General features: G+C 41.2%; 1 protein-coding gene across 1 annotated transcript in view; it reads left to right on the forward strand.

Annotated features, from left to right (window-relative positions):
* The window catches only part of KL (klotho), a 46,037-nt gene extending 32,128 nt beyond the window's left edge, over nucleotides 1–13,909 (forward strand). Inside the window, exons 2-5 of the mRNA XM_041767447.1 lie at nucleotides 3,211–3,721; nucleotides 4,690–4,958; nucleotides 9,935–11,036; nucleotides 11,607–13,909. Of these exons, the coding sequence (XP_041623381.1) occupies nucleotides 3,211–3,721; nucleotides 4,690–4,958; nucleotides 9,935–11,036; nucleotides 11,607–11,944 (2,220 nt within the window). The 3' untranslated portion in view covers nucleotides 11,945–13,909. The remainder of the gene's footprint in view (nucleotides 1–3,210; nucleotides 3,722–4,689; nucleotides 4,959–9,934; nucleotides 11,037–11,606) is intronic.
* The last annotated feature ends 5,131 nt before the right edge of the window (nucleotides 13,910–19,040 follow it).

Genomic DNA, 19,040 nt, shown 5'->3' on the forward strand with positions numbered 1-19,040 from the left:
CATGGGATAACCACCAAGTTGAGTTGTTATGGTGAACAGTCAAGTAACTGATAAATAGGGGCCTGGGTGTGGGGTGAGTGCTTAAGGCAAGTGATATCCAAGACACTTTCTATATTAGTTTGGGTTCCCCAGAGAAAGTTCACCCTTCCTTCCCCTTTTTGTTCTCATCAGCTCCTCAAAGCATTGGATGATGCCAACCCTCCTTGAGGAGGGTGACCATTACTCAGCCTATCAATTCAAATGCTAATCTCTTCCAGAAAGACCCTCATAGACACACCCAGAAATACTGTTGTTAAGGTTTGCTCCATTAACATTTGTTAAGTGGAGCACAGTGCTGTTTGGTGAGCCTCAGTTCAACAATGGAGAATTTGATATTGAAAAATTTGTGACTCACAGGTCCTGAAGGAGGTATACGGCCCTTAAGGGGCCACTTGGCGGGATCAGGCAGAGCACAGACAAAGATAGAGGCAGGATCTAAATATAGGCCTTTATTAAGGTTCCTAGGTTAGGGCCAGACTGGCCAATTCAAATAAAAAAACAGATTCTGGTAAGTCCCAGGAGGGTCTATGGAAAGAGCCTATAGGAGAGGGGAGGGAGGGGGCTTGTGGATTACAAGCGCTATTCAGGAGGTCATGTCAGGATCTTACATTTGCCTGTGACCCTGCAGGCTGCTGTCTAGGGCATGCACACGTAGGAGGGCCTAGTGTCAGTTTAAGGTCCCTTAAGTCCCTTGGCCCAACAAAATGGATGCTGAGGCAGCATTACTGTGGTGCAGCTTAGCTAAACCCTTGACAAATGTTTGACCAGCTATCTGGGGAGTCCCTCAGCCCAATCAAGTTGATACATAAAATTAATCATCAACTTCCCAATGCTGCAAATTAACACTTCTCTAAAATACTCAACTACTTCATAGACACTTTTACTTGCATCCTATCATTTCATCTTCATCATGTCCCTGCAAGAGAACACCTTCTATTCCTATTTGTACAGAAGTAACTGAGGTTCACACTGCTAATGGATGCAGGAGTTTTGATCCAAACCTAAGTCTCTTCTAATCCAATCCCTTGATGGTATCACTACATCACTTGGCTGTACTTGAGCTGAATTCCATAGCAGGTGGTATTCTATGCTTTATGGGCTAAGCTTTCCTTTTTTGGCCTGCTCATCCTTTAGGTAGAGAAGGAATAAGCATTCATGGAGACCTTCCCATGTTCAAACTATGTGTTAGGTGTTATATGTAAATTATTTAGACCTCATAACATCCCTGTGGGAGACACAAGGAAGTTAGCCTCACCTGACCAGGTTATGTAACACGGTTAAAGGCACACACAAAAAAGTAACGGAGCAGGAATTTTATCTGACATTAAAGACTGTGTGTTCACTACCATGTGGCCAGGGCATTCATTTCCTCGCCAGACCTCCTCTGCGTGGTTTCAAAGTATCCAAGGTTAGAGGAATGGTCCATTAGTGTAGGCCATTCTGTTGTATGACTCCCACTTCAGCTACCTGCCAAACTGGCCCAGATTAGGAAGTTCTCGGGTTGCTTTCACTCCTGCCTGGCTTCTTAGATTCTCCATCACGGTATTTGTTCTATTGAGGTATGTCTGTTAAATTTAGGACATGAGTGTCTATGGGCCTCAATGGACCTAGTTAAGAAAATGCTTTGGTCTAATATCCTGAGGACTAGCCTAAGCTGCTCCCTTCCTTTTCTGCTTAACTGTTAAATGACATTGGTGAGATTTCTTAACAATGGTGAAGAGACTGATCAGGTGGTAGAGGTGAGGAAGATAGAGGCGGGAGACGTCACAGAGCCAGCAACCTAGCCTGACTGAGCTCCAGTTTTCTTGAACCACGTGGGTAAATGCCACTATTCTTCTGATTCACTTTTTATTCTTTATTTCCTTTTTAGCATATGGGTAGCTGCTTCAGGTTGTGAAAAAATATATATTCAGTGGAATGAAACACAGTAGATATTTACTAAGAAACTAAAAATGAAAGTTAGATGTAAACTGTTTTATTCCACTGAAATATTTGGCTGAACTCATAAGAACGGTGATGAGATCATTCTTGGACACCTGCACTGAAATGAACCATGAGAAGAATATTTAGGAGAAATGAAGAGGATATCTGACATACTGAGTGAATGAGCTTCTTAGGCCCAGGGAGTGGGATGAAATTGGCATGATCATTTTGGAGTATATGAGTCAAACAGAGAATTGGAATGGGGTTTTCAGGGAGGTTACATTAGGGGAGTAAAAGGCTGATAAACAACACTTGTATTTGTAGAAAAATAAGGGGAGTAAATCAACAAATTCTAAAGTGAAGAGAAACTTGATTCAAGCAAGGTAGGAAAAACCCTGCAATCCTCACTAGTCTTTGTAAATAAAAGGAAAACAAGTAAAAATAAGATACCAGAAGTCAGTTGGATTTTACGGGAGTATAAAGTTAATCTTAAGGAAGCAAAGCCCATTTCATTGATGTAGGGAACTCCCAGCTGAGTGCTAACAATGGACATCTGATCTCCCTGAGGCTGTACGTGGGTGATTCTTGCTCTTGGCTTGTACCTTGCACCTGGTGAGAAAACCTCTGAGTTCCAGAGGATGGGCCAAGGTTAGATATTGGAGCTGGTCCTTTAATTTATTGTGCTGATTCTTCTTAGGGAAGAACAAAGATTGTGGGAACATGTGTTAGAATTTTAGCTGTGAGACATGCACACAAAGTATTAAAATGACTCCAACAATTTGAGCCAACTCGAAAACTCCCAGTCTCTTAGGATAAAAAAAAAAATATATAATCCTGTTTAGAAAGTCCTGGTGTGATCATAATGTAGGATTGGTTCGTTTCACGTGGCCTATTAATGAAAAATTATGAAATCCAAAGTCAATTAAGTAGTAAGATATTATAACAAATTCTTATTTCATTAACTTTTCAAAGTATGAATAATCACTTTGCATTCAAGACAAGAAATGCACATTTTCCGCTGGCTACCGAAAAACAATGGAAACAATTCCAGTCATGGTAGCAGCTCACTGTGGGCTGACCTAACTCTGAAAATAATTTATTGTTTCCAGGTGACTGTTAAACACTGTGGGGTTATTCATTAGGTTAGGCTTGATGAGAAACAGATACCAATAGAGTTGGGGATTCAAAAATGTACTATATTTCTTCTCACAATCAGAGATAAATTCACCATGGCTTTTCTCTTTATAGGCTCATGCCAAAATCTGGCATCTCTACAATACTTCTTTCCGCCCAACTCAGGGAGGCCAGGTATCCATTGCCCTAAGCTCCCACTGGATCAATCCTCGAAGAATGACCGACCATAGCATCAAAGAATGTCAAAAATCTCTTGACTTTGTACTAGGCTGGTTTGCCAAGCCCATATTTATTGATGGTGACTATCCTGAAAGCATGAAGAATAACCTGTCATCTCTTCTGCCTGTTTTTACTGAACCTGAGAAAAAGTTCATCAAGGGAACAGCTGACTTTTTTGCTCTTTCTTTTGGACCAACTTTGAGTTTTCAACTCTTGGACCCTCACATGAAGTTCCACCAATTAGAATCTCCCAGCCTGAGGCAGCTCCTTTCTTGGATTGACCTTGAATATAACCACCCTCAAATATTTATTGTGGAAAATGGCTGGTTTGTCTCAGGGACCACCAAGAGAGATGATGCCAAATATATGTATTACCTCAAAAAATTCATAATGGAAACCTTAAAAGGTAGGACTGGGGGTAAAATTCTAATTTCCTGCCAAAATCCACAGGAAAAACAATCCTTCAGATGATCTGTAATAAACTACATGAATTTATAGTTTTTATAGTTTTTAATCATAATGCAGAAAATCATTTTGGCAATGGCAGGAATGCACTTATGTAACATCTTTCTTATTTGGGGCCTTGAATGCATTTTTAAAACTCATTTTGTCAATGAGGAACTTAAATGCATTTTTAAAACTCATTTGTCAATGAGAAACTGGGTTATAATGTGTGAAATAACCAGATTTTCAGTTACTACTCTAGATTTTTATTTTTTACTTTTTAAAAAGATGTTATTTATTTATTCATGAGAGAGACAGAGACATCGGCAGAGAGAGAAGCAGGCTCCCTGCAGGGAGCCCCATGGGACTCAATCCCAGGGCCCCAGGATCATGACCCAAGCCAAAGGCAGATGCTCAACCACTGAGACACCCAGACACCCCACTACTCTAGATTTTCAGATGGTATTAAGGATTAAGTAAATCCCCTGATATCTAGATATCTGTGTATATTTTTGGGTTCTTACTATTTGCACTGAATAAAATAATTTTTAAAGAAAAAGGAATGTCAACACTTTCTGAAGAAAACATTCCAGTGGTCGTGCTTTGAAAGGTTTTATTCATTTATTGCAGCAGACACAATGCTAGAATAGAAGATGAAGTAAGACATCTTCTCTGGCCCAAAGACCACCTAACAGAAATAAAAATATTTCAAGCAAAAAACATATTGGAGGGCATCCTATTTGTGAAGACACTTATTTCTAGAATTATCCAGGTGTGGCAGCTTTTCATTAGTAAAAAAGGTCATAGGTTTACCAAACACTAAGCATTATATGTAACTTATTTCCACATATAGTAAACCCCTCAAATGCTCTTGAATTGTGAGTGCCCAGCTAAGGGTCATGTTGTTTTTGTCCTTTCTTCTCTTTGCAGCCATCAGGCTGGATGGGGTGGATGTCATTGGATACACAGCGTGGTCCCTTATGGATGGCTTCGAGTGGCACAGAGGCTACAGCATCAGACGTGGACTTTTCTACGTGGACTTTCTAAGCCAGGATAAGAAACTGTTGCCAAAGTCTTCAGCCTTGTTCTACCAAAAGCTGATAGAGAAAAATGGCTTCCCTCCTTTACCTGAAAATCAGCCCCTAGAAGGGACATTTCCCTGTGACTTTGCTTGGGGAATTGTTGACAACTACATTCAAGTAAGTCAGCTGACAAAACCAATGAGCAGTCTCACCAAGCCCTATCACTAGTAAGTAGTGCTTCCTTCTTAGGTTATCATGGCACATTGTCCATTCTTCAGGCCAAAGGTGGATCCTTAATGAGCATAGTAAGGGCACAGCTTGGAATATTGCACCCTTCTTTCCAAAAACCTTCCTAGCTTTATCTTGCACCTTAAATCAGCCCCAAAGGAAGAACAAATTTAAAATATATGACTACTTAAGATCTGAAAAAATAATAAAAAAGATAAAATACTCCCTTTTAACACAGTGGTTTTCACAGTGCTTTTTAAAAGCAGTTGGGTTCTTCCATAAACAAGATGTAACACAGTACCTCAGGTCTCAGTGGAGCCACTGAACTTGAGGCAGGAACATCAGGACATCTCTGTCCCCTCCGGAGGCAATAAAAACCCTTGCTCCAATGATTCACTGCTCAAAATTTCATTTCTGAAATTGGTCATTGAAGTGGTAAGGAAGTTCTTCCAAATGATCCAAATGGTCAGCACTTACTATTTAATTGATTTAAATATTTATTGAGCACTTACTATTTAATTAATCAATATTATTTTTAACTTTCCAATCCTAAAGGGTTTCCTAGAGTTTGATGGAATATTTTAGTAGGCATTTATTGGATGTTTAGCATACAAAGCCCTATGTTAACTGCCGGGAGTGCTTCATCGAGGGGAGTGCACACTGAGATGAGTATGGTTGACCCCTGCTTTCAAAAAGGCCTGTTGAGGGAAAATTCTGGATATACAAATAATATAATGGAGTGCACAGAGCAGGGTGCTAAGTGAGCAGGGTGGTGGTAGGGTGTTGCCGACCAATATGAACATAGAGATCAAGACAGAGACAGAGTTTGGTACCCATGGACAAGCAATGGTATTTAGCATGTTGGGTGCTTCTAGCCAATTCATTGCTTCAGTGGGAGAGGAAAAATAACTTTCCTTCTACCCTTCTGAGTTCTTAGCTGAGATCCCCTATAATTAGAGACAGGTTAACAAGAGAAAAGCAGGAGCACATGGGTGGCTCAGTGGTTGAGTGTCTGCCTTCGGCTCAGAGCTCAAGTCGTGATCCTAGGGGTCCTGGGATTGAGTCCTGAATCAGGATCCCTTCAGGGAGCTTGCTTCTCCCTCTGCCTATGTCTCTGTCTCTGTCTCTCTCTCTCTGTATCTCTCATAAATAAATAAATAAATAAATAAATAAATAAATAAATAAATAAATAAATAAAACCTTTAAAAATAAAAAAGAAAAGCAAACAGAAGTTTATTAATATGTGTAGCTTACATATACATGGGAGATACTCAGAGAAAAATGCATAAATACTTGAGGTGATTTAGGATTCGGGCTTACATACCATCTTAATAGAAAAGGCCAGAAGCTGGGATGGGATATGGGTCTCTTAGGGAAGAAGAAACAATTTTCAGGAAAGATGAATGGGCCCTTAGAAGAATAGATGGAAACCACAATAGTCTGTGACACAGTCCATCTGTGTGTTGTGGTGACCTCTGGTCTCCTTTTCTGTGACAAGACTCCACCTTCCCTGGGTGAGGAAATTCCTGGGAGGGGACTGATGACAACTGAGTTCCTTTGGGAGGATCTGTCTTCAGGCAGGTAAGGGGAGCTCAGAGAAAGCCTTTCCCTGCATTTGCTATAATTTTTGAGCCCTGCAACTCACAATAATCAGTATAGCAGAGGGGCATAGTTTGGGATGGTAGGCCCTGAGTTGCCACAGTCACATTTTGGGGTGGCATATTCTGTTACCCTTCAGTTCCGAAGAAGTATTTAGAAGGATGCTCAGACCTGAGGAAAGATCTTTTAGTTGAAATGGGTTGCTGTTTTCTTGTAAGTATCAAAGGAAATAAATCAACACTATCCTGAATACATTTTTTTGCTGAGGTGTATAATTCTTAGGTCTTTTGCAGACCACAGTGAGTTTAAAGGGCAGTCTCAGATTCATATCCCTTCTTATATTTAAAAGGTGACTGCGAGACACAGATAGCAAGGATATCTGAGTGCAGGAGCAATACTTGCAGCTCTGCCCTGTTGGGTTTGGGGGTTTCTTCCCTTCTCTTCTTTACTTCCCCATCAGCCTCTGTTCCTGGAACTTCTCTTTCTTAATTTCTCTCCTGTGAGATCTACAGTGGGGCTCAAATAGGCTGCTGATGAGGAGGAAGGGGACAAGGGGACAAAGGGAGGGTGATGGGCTCCCCATCCCTCCTTCCTCCCCTGCTGAGGGTAGCTTGGTCCCTGGTCTGTGTTCTCTCTCACAACCTTCTGCCTGGCCCCACTCCCTGCCCGGCCCTGTCCCCCTTGTCCCTGATGACTCGTGCTATGCCCTGACGTCTGATAGCAGCCCACGCCCAGGCAGGTAATTCCCAGTTCAGTTTTACATGCAGTAAAGTTTCCGACAGCATCTCTGTGCAGACAGTGTGAACTCGGGGAGTTGCAAGACACTGCAGGGAGCCCCTTCCCTCCTGCTCTGTTCCTCATCCCTGGACTGTGTCTTGGGAGCTGGTAAGTAGTGAGCAAGTTTTAAGAGTACAACCTATTTCCTTGAGAGATCAGAGAAACTCTGGTCTGATGCAATAAGTCTGGCAGTGAAGAGGAAGGGAGATAGGGAGAGGATTGCTTTTTCTACTCCTTAAGGGCACTTGTTTTAGAATTTGATCTGATGCCAGCCACGCATCAGTCCTGGACCCTTCCTGGGAGGTTGCCCTGCCGTTTTACCTCTTCAGCTGCGGTGGGGGGGGGGGGTGTCCCTATTCCTTCATACAGCAGAGCCCCCCAGTCTCTCCTACACACAACCAGCCAAACACAAACTAACTCATTCTCAAACCCATGGTGGCTGAACATCTCCAGAAGCTCTCTAGTGGGAAAAGGTTGCAACTGCTTTTTTGTTCTTTTTTCTTTTCACCTTGAGCACTGCATTGTTTTGGCAGTGCCCTTCCTAAGCTAACTTCCTAACTGGTAAATTGAAAACAAGTTTTTTGGTAGGGCAGTTCTGAGGAGTGTGTGTGTATGTTTTAATTTACAAGCTGTTCTCTATACTTTTAATACATTATGTTAAAGCCCTGAGAAGTAATTTTTAAACCTTTGAAATTCATCCTTTTCCCTCTTGGCTAGTATTTTAAACTCCTAATACAAATAAATTCCTAATGTTAATCCTAAAAAACTCTAAAAAGAATATTCCAGTAAGAGTACCATCTGTCTGAAGTCTGACCTCTGGATCGTTCACATGGACTGTCACGGTCACTGGACCTAATTTAACCAGGCAACAGGTTTGTTTTCTCATAACCATTCATGCTCATAGTAAACAGGGGTACAGAACCTGCTACATGCTGGGGTCATAGAGCTTCTCTAACATTGGCCACTATTAGGAGAAAGTTTCTTCTGTAATATACTACATATATATTTTATACCCATTTCTTCTAAAAAGCTCCACTTTATTTTCCTTTTTTTTTTTAATTAAGAAAAGTCAAAAAAAAAAAAAAAAAGAAAGAAAAGTCAACAAATTAATGGAGGTTAGATAGAGTGATGCCTGAGTACTCATTTCTAGGTGTCTTATATTTTTAAGACATAGATTTCCCCCACCCCCAGAAATTATACCTTAGTCTCTCCTATTTGTTTGCAGATGGAGTGAATAAAAGCTCCTATTTTGGAAAAATTGTGGTAGAAACGTTACAAATTTAGTCAGCTCGGAGCTCTGTAAAAATAATCCAAAGAATTCCTTCAAGTCATGAACACTTTCACTTCAAAAGAGCATGCAAATATTTTCTCTTGCAAAGCTGAGGAAACAAGATTTGTGGGCGCATCACAGTGGAAAAATACTTCTTACAGCATTCCCACAATACTAGGGGAAATGCATGTGTGGGTGATCTACAAGGGACAATTCTCCAGAGAAAGCAATTTCCCTCTGACATGCTGGTTTTTATTACTTTCCTTTATAAACACAGCACTGACCCCTTCAAAGGAACAGCAGCTCAGGCCGGCAGAATGCAAAGAAACCTCTGCCAGAGATTCCAAACTAGAGTTTGAGCCCTGCTTGTATACGGAGGGTCAAACCAAGGGACTCATTCTAACAGACTGTTTTTGAAGAGAAAACTGGTTTAGTCAGTGAATCCTTAGGATGAGCTTCCAGTGTGTATTTTCCCCCATGGTTTCACATGGGGAGGGAACATTTTGTGATTTCCATTTTATAATTTGTCCACTTTTCCTAAATACCCATTTTCATTTCGGAGGCTAGTGTATCAGATGATCGAAAGCCATTGGTGTCATGATCATCACAGAAAAATAACTCAGGAAAAATTTGAAACTATGGTCAAACAGCCCCGTATGTGTAAATGACAACATTGTTCCTCATTTCCACATTCTTGAACATTTTTATCAGCAGATTGAATCTGTTAAGTTCGGTCTTTGACACTAATGCCAACAAAAGACAATAGTTACACATACCTAGCGTGCTGTCTGCCTACAGCAAACTTCAATTTAGAACTTGATTTTAAGAAGCATGATTTGATTTTAAGTATCGTTGCATTTTCTGCCTCTAACTCAGGTTTTACGCTTTATCTTTTTGTCTATTTTTCTTTTTAATTTGGGAGCCTCACATTATCAGTGCTTTCTCATTAAGATACAGACGTTCAAAAGCACTTTGCTCGCTTCACACAGACCAGAGGGGTGTGAGAATCATTAATGTTTGTCATCTGAAATGACACGTAAAAAATCAGACTTAAGAAAACAAACGATAAAGTAACAGTGCAAGAGTCAGAAGTACGGGTATAAGAAGTAGGTATCAAAAAGCGGGATTTTTTTTTTTTTTTTTTTTGGAACGGATTGCATTTTCTGCTACAGACGCTTGTCTCTTTGCTCCTCCTGCTCGCTGGCGTCCTGGAGGGGACTGCGCGGAGCTGCCTTTCCAGGGCGGCAGGTGAGGCTCACGCTCCCTCCTCTCCTGGCAGGTGGACACCGCTCTGTCTCAGTTTACCGACCCGAACGTTTACCTGTGGGACGTCCATCACAGCAAGAGGCTGATTAAGGTGGACGGGCTGCTGGCCAAGAGGAGGAAGCCCTACTGCGCGGACTTTGCCGCCATCCGGCCCCAGGTGGCCTTGCTGCAGGAGATGCACGTCTCGCATTTTCACTTCTCGCTGGACTGGGCCCTGATCCTGCCGCTGGGCAACCAGTCCCGGGTGAACCGCGCGGCCCTGCACTACTACGGCTGCGTGGCCAGCGAGCTCCTGCGCGCCAACATCACCCCGGTGGTGGCGCTCTGGCGCCCCGCCGCCGCGCACCAGGGCCTGCCGGGGCCGCTGGCCCAGCGCGGCGCCTGGGAGAACCCGCGCACCGCCCTGGCGTTCGCCGAGTACGCGCGCCTGTGCTTCCGCGACCTGGGCCGCCACGTCAAGGTGTGGATCACGCTGGGCGAGCCGCCCACGCGGAACCTGACGCTCCGCGCCGGGCACAACCTGCTGCGGGCGCACGCGCTGGCCTGGCGCGTGTACGACGAGCACTTTCGGGGCTCCCAGAAGGGGAAGGTGTCCATAGCCCTGCAGGCCGACTGGGTGGAGCCCGCCTGCCCTTCCTCCCAGAAGGACAAGGAGGTGGCCGAGAGGGTTCTGGAGTTCGACGTCGGCTGGCTGGCCGAGCCCATCTTCGGCTCCGGGGACTACCCGCGGCTGATGCGGGACTGGCTCAACCGGAGAGACCATTTCCTTCTGCCCTACTTCACTGACGAGGAGAAAAGGCTAATCCGGGGTTCCTTTGACTTCCTGGCCTTGAGCCATTACACCACCATCCTCGTGGACTGGGAAAAAGAAGACCCGGTCAAATACAATGACTACCTGGAGGTGCAGGAGATGACCGACATCACCTGGCTCAACTCTCCGGGCCGGGTGGCCGTAGTGCCCTGGGGCCTGCGCAAAGTGCTCAACTGGCTGAAGTTCAAGTACGGAGACCTCCCCATGTATATCATATCCAACGGCATAGACGACGATCCGCGGGCGGCCCACGACACGTTGAGGGTGTATTACATGCAGAACTACGTAAATGAAGCTCTGAAAGGTACGGGGGAGGGGGGACAACAGCCGTCCCTAGAAGCCTGTGCCCCGAGGGCGTGGGAGCCAGGAGGCGCCCATAGACACAGCCCCCGGCCCTCTCACAACAAGGTGCTGTCCACGCCTTCCACCCTGAACAAGTGCGAGAGACAGCTCGCGTCTTCCCCCAGGGATGATGCAGTCCGGCCCGCGGCGGCAAGCCCTAGCGAAAGAGCGGAACCTCCTTAGCACCCTCTGAAGCTGTAAAGCCGTGGCCCCTCGTGTCCCCTATCTCGGATGGGTTCACGGCTCTCTTGCCTCCTGCAGGGGCCTAAAGATTTAAGCCAAGCCCATCATAGGAGGTTTGATTACGGAAAACCTACTATGTTAAACGTAGCTCAATATCGGCCCTTGCATGAAAGAATCCCTTTATGGTTAAACCTAACTTAGTTATTAAATGGTATTGAAAGAAAACATTTTTTAAAAATAAAAATAAATGGTATTGGAAGTTTCCCCGATGCACTCACTAATGCAGTTTAAGAGTGAAGCGTTGCGTACAAACATTTTTAATGACTGTTCTGTCCTTTTGCTTTTCCAGCCTACATATTGGATGGTATCAATCTTTGTGGATACTTTGCCTACTCATTTAATGATCGCACAGCTCCGAAGTTTGGCCTCTATCATTATGCTGCAAACCAGTTTGAGCCCAAACCGTCCGTGAAGCATTACAGGAAAATTATTGACAACAATGGCTTCCCAGGTCCTGGAACTTTGGGGCGGTTTTGTCCAGAGGAATTCACCCTGTGCACCGAATGCAGCTTTTTTCACACCCGAAAGTCTTTATTGGCTTTCATAGCTTTCCTACTTTTTGCTTTTATTATTTCTCTTTCTCTGATTTTCTACTACTCTAAGAAAGGCAGAAGAAGTTATAAATAGTCCTGAACATTTTCCTATTCATCTATTTTGAAGTAATTATACACATACATCAGCTGTTAACCATTTGCACTTCTCAGTGTTGTGAAACTATAGGTTTCGTTATTCCGGCTTCTAGAAAAAAAATTTTTGTGGCATATGACAAACGTTTGTAAATGAGCATAGCTGGTTGTAAAATACTGGATAATGTGAATAGTGCCTGGATTTGCTCTTTTTTTTTTTGAAGGGTAACCAAAGACTGTCAGGGGCCATCATTTCTGTAACACACACTGTAACAAATGTATGGGAAGTGGGGGTCATTCTGCAACATTTTTACAGAAATTGAATGGTGCCCATTCAATCAGTGCCCATTCTTAAATGTAATGTTTATCTTGAAGTAATAATTGCAGATGTTGGAATAAAAAGTTAAAAGGTCCCAAGCAACCATCTCTAAACAGCCATGATATGCATAAGGGTTCACTGTTGAACCAAGTTTCCCTTGAAAAACAAAGGGGTAGAATATAGGAGAAGTGACAAGGGGCCAAGGGGGCAGCAACGTTCCTTTTAAAAGCAGTGTTTCTAGCAAATGCTGCTAATATTAGTTTCCATGTCTGGTTAATGATATGTTTAGCAGAGCAGATTATAGAACTTCATCATTTGTGACTTTCGAGGTCTCCAGGCCCCGGGGGTCCTTGTGGACTTTGTGTTACTGGCGCCTTACCAAGGGCCTGCGCAAAAAGGACTCCTAATGTTTGTAGAAAAATAAGTATGAATCGTGAGATGTTGGCCTCTTCAGGAAGCATGAACTGATCTTGAAATGCATTGTACTGCATGGCTCTAGGGGTAGGAAAGGAGGAAAAAGTACTTATTATGAGCAACGGTATGATTAATTTGATTATAAACTCTTTGATTTTAGAGCACTCCATGTAATGAATGATGTGACCTTTCCTGAGCAAGTGAGAACGAAATAATAACTCATCCGCTTGCTGTTCTTCAGAATGTGTCATGATTTCTTTGAATTGAGGTTTTTAAAATTCTTAGTAGGCTCCAAAGCATTTGGTCTGATAACACTGGGAGATTTGTTCCTATGATTGCTGAGGTTTATTTTACATTGTTGCTGCAACTTCTGTGGAACTAGCTTTGAACTAGTTTTGCTTTGAACTTTCACACTGAAACAGGCTACTGATTTCTAGAAAGGGCTAATGAGGTCTTATCCTTGAAAGCCCCTTAAGTTTTGATGATTTTCAGACAGGGGTCTTTCTGTTACACTGGAGTTGTGGATGATCATATTATTTCTTTTCTAGATAAGCCAATATCATATCAGGCAGGGTAAACCACTATCATATCGAGCATAGCTAATCTTGCTGACACGGGGTGATAATGTGCAAAAAAGAATGCTGTACTGTATTATGTATCATCTTCAGAGGTGGTAGGATTTTTTTTCCATGAAAGATAAGCTTTTGTTGGTAGTCTTTTAAAAATTGGACTTGGTATTAAAATTAGAAACTAGATATAATAGTTTCTTTTATGTATATATTTTTTCCGATTCTAAGAGTAATTTATGTTCATTGTAAAAAATTGAAAACCACAGAAACTATATGTAAAGAGAAAAAATGACCTATAAGCTCACTACCAAAGTGGCCACTATTAACATAGCCGATGTATTTTATTTTGCATGGAGTCAGATCATATTGCAAATAATTATGTGTCTTTATTAATTTCTATTGTGTGTGTTTCTTTTGTCATTAGTCTTCAAAAGCATGATTTCTAATAGTTGTAGAGTGATTCTGCTTTATGAATTTATCACAACTCATGTAACCATTCCTGTTGGTTGGACCAGTTTATTGTTAATTACTGTTAAATAATGTTTAAAATTTTTCTTGCTACAACATTAATTTTCATTTCCTTGAGTGTAGACAGAAGTAATTCTGTCCCTTGATGAAGTATTGTAATAAATCTGCCTGCAGCTTTGCTTCTTTCCTAATTATATAACTGGCTACTAGATACATTTCTTAAAAAACAAAAGAGAACTTTTTTTGAGTTGACTGAACTACATAGAACATGGGTGGTGAAGAAATGGGTCTGACAGCAAGGCGGAAAGATGGATGGCGATGCAGGGTGCCCCAGGCTCATCCTTGTGGTGGAGCTGAGACTTTTAGACGCTGGGAGAGCAAAACAGAGGAAGACCGGAAAGAGACAAAAACAGAGACGCCAAAGAGCTGCAAGAGAAATGACATCTCAAAGCCCTCCAACTCAGGTACTGTGGGAGCAGCATGCTAACGTCGAGTCCCCCCGTGCCCCCCCCCCCTCCGTGGACCTTGGCAGGAAGTCGGTGGCTCCCACTGGCAGGAAAGGAGCCAGGTCACCCCTTGGGTCTGTCCAGACCCCAGGAGCCTGGAGGGATGGGGAGTAAATGGGAGGCGGGGCCAGGAGGCGGGGCTCCAGGAGGGGGGGTCAGGGCACCGCCCTCCCTATACTTCAGTCTTTATTTTACTGATGAATCCTGGGTATTTCACCACTTTACATATATTTTTGAAATATAGAGACTGTTCGCCTGGAACTTCTACGCGTCTTAGTAGGTTGTGGGACCAACCGTACAGAGGCGTTAGGTGGTAAACTGCGGTTTCCTGAGGCCTCTTGGCTAATTGCTGCCACACTTGTATTTGCTCTGCTTTCACAATTCTTGCCTTGCACTCCCGTGTACCCCTTGTACTTATGCCTAGTTCTTGTTGCTTGAGTTTACAAGGATGGTTTTTCAGATTCATTAAGGACATTTTTCACTTTACTTTCCGTCTTCCACAGACAATAATTAGAATCCATTAATGCCTTGGAAGCTTTTCCTTTATACGATTTATAACAATGCTATCCAACAGAGAGATAGTACAAGCTGCATATTTTAAATTTTCTAGTAGTCTCATTTAAAAAAATTAAAAAGTATAGAAGAAATAAATCTTAGTGCTATATATTATTTTTCCAATATAATCAAAATGTCATAACTTCAACATGTAATAAACATAAAAATGATTAAGATTTTTATATACTCTTAAAAACACTAAGTATTAGAAATCTGGTGCGTGTTTTGAACGTATGGCACATCTTGCACTCAATTTGGGCTAGCCAGACTGTAAGTGCTCAATAGCCACAAGGGGTTTAATGGGTGCTCCACTGGGCAGTGCAGGTCTATAAAGAAAGCCTTGCTTTGCTAAGTCAGTTAGTAGCATAATAAGATACTTAATAAGTTAGGAGAATAAACTTTTTAAAAGGACCTTCCAAGCTTTATAGTCCATAGAGAGAATTGACAAGTAAATTTACAATTAAGCTAAACTATTGATTAAAATAAAACATCTATGTGGAAACACAAAAATAAATTCAAAGTGGATGAAAGACCTAAATGTGAGACAGAAACCCATCAAAATCCTAGAGGAAAACACAGGCAGCAACTTCTTGGACACTGGACATAGCAACTTCTTGCTAGATATGTCTTCCAGAGGTGAGGGAAACAGAAGCAAAAATGAACTATTGGGACTTCATCAGGATAAAAAGCTTTTGCACAGCAAAGGAAACAACAAAACTAAAAGGCAACCTGTGGAATGGGAGAAGATATTTGCAAATGATGTATCGGATAAAGGGCTAGTATCCAAAATCCATAAAGAACTCATCAAATTCAATACCCAAAATCCAAAAAATCCAGTCAAGAAATGGGCAGATGATATGAAAAGACATTTCTCCAAAGAAGACACACGAAAGGCTAACAGACACGTGACAAAATGCTCAACATCATTCAGCATCAGGAAAATACAAATCAAAACCACAATTAGATACCACCTCACACCAGTCAGAATGACTATACTTAACAATGCACGAAACAACAGATATTGGTGAGGATGCAGAGAAAGGGGAACCCTCTTAAATTGTTGGTGGGAATGCAAACGGGTGCAGCCACTCTGGAAAACAGTATGAAGGTTTCTCAGAAAGTTAAAAATAGAATTTCCCCTATGATCCAGCAATTGTACTAGTAGGTATTTATCCAAAGGACACAAAAATAGTGATTTGAAGGGGCACATGCGCTCCAATGTTTATAGCAGCGCTGTCCACAGTTGTCAAAATACGGAAAGAGCTCAGATGTCCATTAATGGATCAATGGATAAAGAAGGTGTGGTATATAAACAATGGAATATTGCTCAGCCATCAAAAAGCATGAAATCTTGCCATTTGCAATTACGTGGATGGAAGTAGAGTATATTATGCTAAGGAAAATAAGTCAGCCAGAGAAAGACAAATACCATATGATTTTACTCATATGTGGAATTTAAGAAACAAAACAGAAAATAGGAGAAGGGAAGGAAAAATAAGATAAAAACAGAGAAAGAGGCAAACCATAAGAAACTCTTGACTCTAGGGAACAAATGGAGGGTTGCTGGAGGGTAAGTGGGTAGGGGGTTGGGGTAACTAGGTGATGGACCTTAAGGCGGGGACGTGATGTAATGAGCACTGGATTTCATATGCAAGTGATGGATCACTAAGCTTTGCCCTGAAACTAATAATATACTATATGTTAGTTAACTTGAATTTAAATTAAAAAAAAAAAAAACCCACATCTATGTGGAAGGGACAATTCTGTAACTAGTTCTGAATATTTAATTCTGGTGGTAGAATTGCTTCTCTTTTTACATACTCTATTCTATTTTTTTTCTCTCATTCAAATTACCTTTACCTAAATGAATAGAGCAAATATATTGTCCTATAGCATCTCCATTTAATATTTAATATTGCAGGACGCCTGGGTGGCTCAGCGGTTGAGCGTCTGCCTTTGGCTCAGGGCGTGATCCCGGGTCCGGGAATCGAGTCCCACATCGGGGTCCTGCAGGGAGCCTGCTTTTCCCTTTGCCTATGTCTCTGCCTGTCTCTCTCTCTGTGTCTTTTGTGAATAAATAAATAAAATCTTTAAGAAATATATTTAATATTGAACAGTGCTGATAAAAATTTCCATCTGGGAAGGAGAATGTTAATTTAAATGACACGGACCAATCCTGACAGAAAGCCTGGGTTCTAGAAAGAAGGGAGAGGCCATGTCTTTTTGTTTTGTTTTGGTTTTCATTATTTAGCCCGATGTCCTATGAAAAATATTCTCCAATAAATGTTGATTCGTTGAATACATTGTGGATGAAAGATGGAATACACGAATTAACAGAATTAGCTCCCTGATAGCACCTTTGTCCCAAGATTCATTTAATAAAGACTGTCAAGAATCAGAAACTGCCCTGTGTTAGATGCTCAATTCCGTGTATTCAGAAGAAGGAACTCGAGTTTCCATGTGATCACCTTTGATAACTTGTCTTTCTGGGTAACAAGACAATAACACTGCTGTCCTAAATCATCACCCCTAGACCAATCACAGAGTGAGAAAATTGTAACTTGTTTTCTTTATTATTCACACTGTCCCTCAACCCATCAGTATTCTTTCTACTTGAAAGAATTGTTATACATAGAGTTAAATTTCTTTTCTGCAAATAAAAACAAGACAACTCATCTTCTAGAAGGAATTCTTTTAGGTCATCTTGAAATACTTAGTTTCCAAGAACATGTAGCTTTTTCTTCAGATCCATTATGTTTTTCCATTTTTACAGCCACTAAATATTATTAGAGTTTTGTTTGTTGCGGTGCAATTCCTGAGACATTTTTGTTTCATACCTTCGTGGTGAGTACCCATTGTTTGGTATCGAGGAAAAAGGGTCAAGAAAAGCTTCAAGGAACCTTCAGTAAAGGGTGGAAATGCCATAATGTCAGTGATAGGACATCTACAATAAAGTGAAGTCTGTTTTGTGACATAATTGTCACACGTCGGAAAAAGCCTTGGTGACTAATTATCATCCTTTGTTTTAACCCAATAGTTTAGAGAAGAGAACAATTTCAATCTACGTATTAATTGATTCAGAAAGACAGAGGGACAAGGTATCACTGAGCCTCAATTTCCTTATCTTTGAAACGGGAGTAATGTCTATCAGAGCATAGTGCTGAACATACTAAGTATTCAATAAACAAAGCACCTCCCCTAGATATGTTTCTTTCTGGACTAATTCCAGCTATTCTTAATACATAAATGATTTTTTTTGTTAGCCAGATATACAGAGTTCAGTAACATAAAACCAGAGACTGAAACAGTCAATACAATTCATCCAGAAGCTCTTTGATTATTTTGTTTGTGACTTTGAATATGCATCGTCATAGAATACCCTTGGTAAAACCAAACTAAAAAAAAAATCAGTCACTTAATAATATCAGATTATTTTCTTGGATCCACATTTTACGAATGTTGAATTGATAGAATCCTGAAGATAATTTGGCAGAAAATGTGTCTATATCAGTATGTTGCACCATCTGCTCTTTTGAAACAATCTAATGACACAGACAAAATGCTGAAATTTGTATATTTGTTATTGAATTGGCAAATAATTGAAGACCCATTAACTAAATTTTTATGTGATTCAAAACTCCTTGGTAGAGTTTCTAATTTTGATTGTAATCTTTCCATATGCTTATTTTATGGTAAAAACGAATTAACTTCTAATGAGCTTATTTCTTTCTTTTTTTTTTTTTTTTTTGAGCTTATTTATTTCTTAAACAAATTATTGGCAATTGAAGCATTGCTCCTTAATAAATTGCTAGAATAGGGCTGAATGTTTTGTTTCTGTTTAAAATCTCGATTAGTTTGTAAAATTTGGTGTTCTTTCAATATTGTAGCGGTGACTGTCTAATTATGGCCTTAAGCATAAATGCTGCCTAAGACTTTGCAGCCAGTTTTGATCATGTGAATCAAAGCTTTGGCTAATTTAGTTCCAGGTTATCAGACGGCAAGTACTACAGTGTTTCAAGGCCACACTGTTGCATTTACGACATGAAGATTTCATAACTATTTTTTTCACCTTAAATTACGGGTATTACAAGTCTCCAGTAAGTAGCCCAAAAGGCTTCAAAGTATAACATTTCAATCCATAGGGGCAGGAGTGGTAAGCCACAGAGCAGCAAAAACAGATATAATTAGAAAAAGATTGACGGGTCAGGTGAAAATATTCCATTAGTAAAAGATGACAGATGAAAAATGAACGTGGGGATCCCTGGG

Source organism: Vulpes lagopus, chromosome 8, assembly GCF_018345385.1.
Source record: "Vulpes lagopus strain Blue_001 chromosome 8, ASM1834538v1, whole genome shotgun sequence".
NCBI classification, from domain to species: Eukaryota; Metazoa; Chordata; class Mammalia; order Carnivora; family Canidae; genus Vulpes; species Vulpes lagopus.